This window comes from Cyprinodon variegatus, unplaced genomic scaffold (genome assembly GCF_000732505.1).
Source record: "Cyprinodon variegatus isolate N-32 unplaced genomic scaffold, C_variegatus-1.0 Scaffold121, whole genome shotgun sequence".
Taxonomy (NCBI): Eukaryota; Metazoa; Chordata; class Actinopteri; order Cyprinodontiformes; family Cyprinodontidae; genus Cyprinodon; species Cyprinodon variegatus.
Genome location: NW_015150574.1, coordinates 262655 through 270079, shown reverse-complemented (window position 1 = coordinate 270079; position 7425 = coordinate 262655). Strand labels below are relative to the sequence as shown.

General features: G+C 36.3%; 1 protein-coding gene across 1 annotated transcript; it reads left to right on the top strand.

Annotated features, from left to right (window-relative positions):
• The first annotated feature begins 3025 nt into the window (after nt 1–3025).
• LOC107085306 (granzyme A-like) lies at nt 3026–6149 on the top strand. Its single transcript, XM_015375563.1, has 5 exons — nt 3026–3119; nt 3236–3377; nt 5149–5293; nt 5580–5855; nt 5945–6149. Exons 1-5 carry the CDS (start codon nt 3053–3055, stop codon nt 6125–6127), a joined length of 813 nt encoding a protein of 270 aa, XP_015231049.1. The 5' UTR covers nt 3026–3052; the 3' UTR covers nt 6128–6149.
• Nucleotides 6150–7425: the final 1276 nt, after the last annotated feature.

Sequence of the window (7425 nt, the reverse complement as noted above, 5' to 3'; positions counted from 1 at the left end):
AGCAATAGCACACCAGACTCCAGTCATCTCATCAAGTGAGTCTAATCTTAACATGATGGCTTGAGGAGATTAATTAAGTCTGGTGTGCTATTGCTTGGTTAGAAAGAAAACCTGCAGCCACATGGCCTTTTCTGGAACCAGTTTGACACCCCTGGGTTAGGGGCTGGTTTGGGATTGGGCCTTTATGTGTACCACATTCAACATGGGCCAGATGAAAGGGTTATCTTAGGAAATTAGAAAGAAAACTATAGACAAGCATGTTAAAGCTTAAGGCTACAAGACCCTCTTCAAGCAAAACGATGTTCCTCTGATTGCAGTTGTGCATTTTATTCAGAAATTTAAGATCCAAAGGACTGTAGCCAACTTCCCGGAGCATGGCCGCAGCAGGAAAATTGATGACAAATCATAAGGAAATATAATATAAATAGATAGAAAAGAGCCCAGAAAACTTTTCAAAGAGATTTCGAGTGACCTTCATGCTCAAGGAACAGCAGTGTATGAATGCACCATCCGTTGTTGTTGGAGCCAAAGTGAACTTGATGGGAGACGAATAACGAGGAAAACAATAAAAATAAATAAAAAAATCATAAAAAGCCAGACTTGAATTTCCAAGCTACATTTTGTATCAATCTTTTTCATTTTCGTAGAATTTTTATTTATAAATTTGTCATATTCAAGTTATTTCCGTGACCATTGTGGTTTTTTCTTATACTAAATGGGGAGTACTACCGGTAACAATTTTGTCCATGTCTGTATGTAGTTATCATCAATGCCCTGCATCTCCTGTAACAAGTAGGGTTGGGCATTGAAAATCGATAATGAATTAGAACTGGTTCTGTCCTTTCAAACCTCCTGGCATCGTTCAATTTTTTTTATCTTTGCTTCCTAGTTTCGACGCCAAGTCAGACAACTGTAAATAGAAGTGAATACTAGCAAAGACGACTCTGCAGGAGTGTGTGCCTAAACATGTTTGTGCTGTGCCGTCAGAAAGTGTGGCTTGCATTAAATAAAGAAATGACCAGTTGGCCACCTGCAACACTAGCATTGGGATTACATTATGCAAAAGGTGCCGCATGGATTAAACACCACCTAATCTGTCTTTGACCCACTGTATTGGTGTTGTAAGGTAGATTCCCAGAGAGAATTTGTTCCTCCTTTTAATTCATCATGCATCTTCTCCAGGGAGAATGGAGCCTTTTTTATACTTTTTTCCTAACTTGTTTTCTTGTTCTGGATAACATGAAGAGCACCTTCATTTAAATCTGTCAGACTTATAAATAATTTTAAGCATGCTCAGCTATTGTGTATTTTAGTTCATTTGAGGTCTGTTTGATATGATAAAAGCCACTAATTGAGTGGTAGAGTATGGAATCTGACCATTCATCTGTCCAGAAAAATAAATCATACATCCATATCTAGCTGAGTGGAACTGAGGTGTGGTGAACAACGCTGAGGATATAAACCTTCTCATGAGGCCTTCCTGCTGCACTGCTTTTTCATCCAGCTCAGACACTCAGCCTATCACTGCAATGTGGTAAGAAAAAGGTAAATAAAAAAAAAATAAAAGTGGTTTATACAAAATAAGTACCCGAGGCATCAGACACTGGATATGTAAAAGTTTGTATGTTTCAAACTCAATGAGAAAATATAACTGTGAACATAAATGTATAAGATTATATTAGAGTTCATAGGATTCATATCAGGCTGCATGGTGGTGCAGTTTGGGCCAAAAAGTTCCTAGGTTCGATTTGAGGCCTAGGATCTTTCTGCATGGACTTTGCATATTCCCCATGTGCTTGCGTGGGTTGTCTCCGGGAAGTCTGGCTTCCTCCTACAGTCCACAACATTACTGTTATGGTTAATTGGCCTCTTTAAATTGTTTTTAAGTAAGTGTGTTTGCATGGTTGTGTGTCTTTGTATGTATATTCATTGCCCAGTGATGGACTGCAATCTGTCCATCCATCCATTCATCTATATACATATTGATTTGATACATATTATTTACATAATAAAATCAATAATTTTATCTATTTTAGAGTGAAAAGCATTAGTTTGAATGAACAGTTACATGTTACACTTTTTTTCAGTGTAGGTTCCTAGTACTGTGGCACCGGTGGATTTATTTAATATCATTTTGGATATTTGAATCTTCAAAGAAACACAAAAGACAGTCACAAAATAAGCCTTCTATCACATAAAGAATATCTCCAGGAACAACAATTTACTTTCTCAGCACCTTGAAAACTAGTTGATACATTCACCTGCTGCCTGCATCCTCACTGGCTCTCTATATATCAGAGAAAAGTATCCATTGCCAGACCTCTCAGGTTTGCTGCTGAAATCTACTTTGAACACATAGACTTAGAACCAAACAAGGAAGTAGCATTTATTTCCTATTCTCCGCTAATATGGAATAGATTCTCAGAAAAAAAGAAAGAGAGAGTCACTTTTATTGCTCTGTACTTGTGACAGTGTAATGACAATAAAAGCTAAAAAAAAAATAAATAACTTCGCTCTCTGGATTACCCTGCCTATCTTGTGAAAACTAAGCTGCTTTAAATCGAGATTAAATACTTCTTTACACCTATTAATAGTTAGATTCTCAGTCCAACGCTCCTTTTTTACATCAATCATTTGATCTTTGTATACATATTCATCTTATGCTATTTCATTCACTTCTCTTTATTTGTGTTAACTCTAAGCCACAGCAAAGAACTTTTTTCATGTACAGCAGTTTGAATTGTCTTGCCACTGAAATGTGCTGTATAAATAATCATTCTTTGCCTCACTTTCAGGGGCTCTCAGGGTAGATTCATGTTAGTAAATTGAAAATCACACCTAAATGTTACCGAATAATTTCATTTGCTATACACCTATTACACTTACTGCCTCAGAATGACACCGTTGGTCAGATTTACCCTCAGGGTGAGTGCATTTTGATGATTCATAGATTTCCATTGCAGACCACATCCTTTAAGGGAAACACATATACAAGGGTAAAGCATAGTGGGGGGCGCATTCATCACTAGATCAAAGCAACTAATAGGAGGAGATGTTTACTCTGAAGGGTTTTTGTGCTTTTACACGGTTGGGCCTTTTTCTTTTTCTTGTCAAATCCAGTAAGTAATGTTTTTTTATGCACTTTCATTTTCTAATTAGTTATATTATTCTCATTGAATAAGGGTTAATGTTTGTTTCTGCTGAAAATTTGTGTCTGGGTATTTTCCTCTATTAGGCTGTGGTTCTGAAATCATTAATGGGAAAGAAGTGGAGCCCCACTCAATGCCCTTCATGGCTCTGCTGGAGTCCAAAGCACCAGTCTGCGGAGGAATATTAATTGATCCAAAATGGGTTCTGACAGCTGCACACTGCAAAGAGTGAGGAAAAATAAAACGTTTATTTATTTTTTTTTGTCTATTATCAAGTAACTTCAGTATAATATAAAAAAAACAATCGCTACATTGGTTGTATTTGATTTCCTATCCATTTAAAATTTAGGTGGTTGAAATGTATAGGCATGTAATAAACCAAAAGTGTCTGCAGGTTGAGATGTGTTTCATAATAAGCTGATGGTCACAGAAAGTATGTTTTTCTGCCTTGCAAATATGGAGGATTTATTTCTGCTTTGTTAAGCTCAAAAAGTCAACTAATGAGGAAATTGCTGAAAGTATGTATGAATATATTTTTGATATAATGACTTAGAGCAAGCAAGTCCAGCAAGCTCATACATAAAGGTCTCAGACTTTTTTAAAGCTGGTATGTCAGGACCCCAAAGTAACTCTATGCATATATCCTGTTAAATCACATTGAATGACAGCAATTGTGAGGATAGAAAAAAAAAATCTACTTCTAAGAATTCTCAAAAGCCAAAAGGCTTCAGAAAATTGTCACATCGTGCTTAACATTCCTGTTTGAACTTTAAGTTTCATTTTCTTATTGAGTAACAAGTTTTAATAGTAGCTTTGCAAGAAAGTGGGTAACACTTTGCAAAGTGCTGTTTCAGTTTTACAAAATATAACACTCACAAAAAAAATGTAGTAGTTATTGTACAGGTTTTTAGGCACAACATTAAGCTACATGCCAGGAGAAGTTTTAAACTGACCATGTAATAATTCTCACCAGTTTATGCGTGGGTCTTCTTTTTAATGTAATGTCATTTGTATGAAATAAACCAAGGGTCCAACATCATAAGATCTTGAATTTGGTGTCAACTCAAAATTATTTATTGGACATCTATAGATGTTAAAACCCCAGGGAACAAAAATGAGAAAGGCCTTAAATTAAAATGTCCAAGCTGTGACTAATTAGTAATTTTTCCTCACTGGGATCATCTGACTTCAGCAGTAAAAGTTCTGAAGTGAACTCATAAGTTATTAAAATATTAACAAAAATTGTGAGGGATGTGCTCACTTATGTTAGATCAACATTAGGTATGTCAAGCTCAGTTTTATATAGGGCCACTTTTGCATCATATGTCCTTAAAAGTGATGGTTGCAGCTGTATAAAGGACACTTTTTATTTCATGAACTCATTTATATAGACAATTTTGCAGTTTTACTACCTGTGTAAAGAAAAAAAAAATTCTTTAATCTATGACATATGTCTTCTTTTGGCTCCTGAGGGCCAAATAAATAAATACATTAATAAAGGTACAAAGTGAGCAAAGATGATGTATGTCTTCTTTTAGGACATCCAAGCATGCAGAAAAATCTTCTTTGCGCAGGCCACTCAAAAGTATGATGCGTAACTGCAGCTATCATCTGCAACAAGGCTAAAATGAGTAAAGTATCAATAACTATTTTGCAAGTAATGATCGATAGGAGCTTAAAATAAATCTGTTAAACCCAAGGCTATTCATACTGTAACTTTCATAGTTCCCGCAGCAGTTAGTTTTGCTTTATGGTAAAAAAAATGAATGAAGGTAAACCAGAACATGACATTATTTACTTTTGTCTTGTGTGAATATATCAACCTTTGTAAACTAAAAGAGAAAGCAACATTAGGGTTGGATTAAATTACATTTTTCTTTTCTTATTAGATTAATTCAACTAGATGTAGAGAAAACCATTACTGTCTCATTACTGTGTAGCTTTTAAGCTGTCATATATTAAGTCTTTCTAACACCAAATTGTGTGGTTGCTCTGTCAGCATTAAGACTGTGTTGCTGGGGGTGCACTCCATCAAGGACAAGAAGAAAGAACAAAAGTACAGGCAAGTCTGTAAGGTGCAGAAAAGCGTTCCTCACCCTTGCTATGATGCTAAAGAAAAAAACAATGACCTACAGTTGCTTATGGTAAGCTTGTTTTGCAAAATAAATTAACGTATCTACATGTAAAATAAAACTATATGCATTGGGAAAAAAAATCTGATTAGCAAACACTCTTGCATGTGTGATCCTCCATGATGTTTTTGCACTTGCTCAAATAATCTTTTATGTTTAAAAAAAAGATAAAGATTTTTTTCCTTTATTAAACAGAAATACACAAAGCATTTCCGTATTGCTATATTCTGTATATTTCATATTTTCAGAAAACGGTCATATAAAGTCTGTATGTATACTTTCATTGTTTCTTTTTCAGCTGAACAAACCGGTGAAGCAAACCAAATGGGTCAGTGTTCTCAAGCTTAGTAAAATTGTCAGAGAGCCAGAAGACAATTTAGTCTGCATGGTGGCTGGATGGGGAAAAAACAAACCAGATGCAAAGACTATGACAGATGTTTTGATGTCAGTAAATGTAACTGTGATCGACCGAAAGAAGTGCAACTCCAAGGATCATTATGATCTAAATCCATATATTACTAAGAGCATGATATGTGCTGGGTCGAAAGGAAAAAACAAGGCTGACACCTGTGGGGTAAGGAGGTTTAATGACCTTTTCACAAAGAATAACACCTTGTTACGACATTTAAATTATCTGTTATCTTTGTTTTGTTTTTTTCTCAGGGGGATTCAGGAGGGCCAATATTATGCAACGGAGTTCTTGTCGGAGTCACATCTTTTGGAGGCAACCGCACTGTTCCCTCTGAAATATGTGGATCAGTAAAGTGGCCTGGAGTGTATGCTTTCCTTTCAAAAGACAATCTAAACTGGATAAACAAGGCAATGAAGTCTCCTAAAATTGAATAACTCTTCTCTTTAACTGATGTTGATACAGTGATAACAGATACTCTCAGTTTATTGTGCTGTGTTTATAATCTCTTATCACAAGAAGTTATTAAAAATACACTTCAAAGACTCTGAATCTTTAAAACCATAAAATATGTTTATAAAAATAAATTTTTGTATGTGTTTGTGGGTGTGTGCTGTTGTAGCCATATATGTGTTACTTTGTGCGGCGTGGTGTAAGGCCAGTGTGTTAGGTTTAGGACTAAGGTTTGAGTTGAAGTTCAGGTGCTTAGATGAGGTTTAGGATTTAGGTAAGGTTCTGGGTTAGTCCATACAAATTAATGCAAGATGAATGGAAGTCAATGCAAAGTCCCTGTAATGATAGGAAGACGTAATCTGTGTGAGTGTGTTTGTGTGTTTCTGTTACTGACACTTCAAATTACAAGGCGATATTCTTTAAACGTTCATTTAATTTAATCATTAAATTATCAAACGAATAGTTGTGCACTTGTGGAAGAGCTTTTTATAGTACCTAAATAAAGCATGCAGCTGGTTCCCTTTAGTCCTATATATGTCTGTGGATGTGGTAATTTAGATGAAGACCACAAGCTGAAATTCTCTAATAAAGTTGTTTCCTTATTTCTAAGAGACTGCATATTTGCACCACATATATTAATGCTCAGAACTTACATATCACTGCGTTTTTTGCCTCATGTCTTTTCTCAAACAGCCCCATTTACACTACCCTTTTGAAGCCGTGCCGAGATCAGTGCAAGCACAGTAACAAAGATAATTGTTGATGGTAAATGGCACGCAAAACTGAACCGGACTGTGCCAGACACAACCGAACCACGCTAATCTGGTACTAGTTCAACAGTAGGGCCGGGTGTGGTTCAGTTCTGGCACGGTTCTCAGATAAGAAAGAGTGCATGAGGAGACCACGTCAACTTCTTACAGTCAGCCTCTGTCATCATGAAAATCCAGACATTCATAAAATCACGATTTCCAGTGATTATTCTGCTTAGCAATGTGATGAACCTCAAGTTCTGTTATTGTTTCCTGCATCTGTAAGCCCTCATTAGACTATTCTTTGTCATATCCACTTCCCAAAGGCCGACTCTGTCAAGTAAAAGCACGAAAGGCTGCCTTCTTCACCTGACCCTCCCCTAACTTCCTTAATGTTACGGGTGCTGCCATGTTGATTTGCTTGTTTACCTCTAGAGAGCAGTAGTACCGTAGATTGTCACTAGGAGGTAAGGAACCGAATTCGGCACTGTTAACTGATCCAAGCTCGGCACGGATCGGTTTTCAGAGGGTAG

Excerpts from the sequence above, each read along its gene's own strand:
- LOC107085306 (XM_015375563.1), top strand. The coding sequence starts at position 3,053 with ATGTTTACTCTGAAGGGTTTTTGTGCTTTTACACGGTTGGGCCTTTTT. Across the intron at positions 5,294-5,579 it reads ATGACCTACAGTTGCTTATG|CTGAACAAACCGGTGAAGCA; the intron begins GTAAGCTTGTTT and ends TTTCTTTTTCAG. Across the intron at positions 5,856-5,944 it reads ACAAGGCTGACACCTGTGGG|GGGGATTCAGGAGGGCCAAT; the intron begins GTAAGGAGGTTT and ends TTTTTTTCTCAG.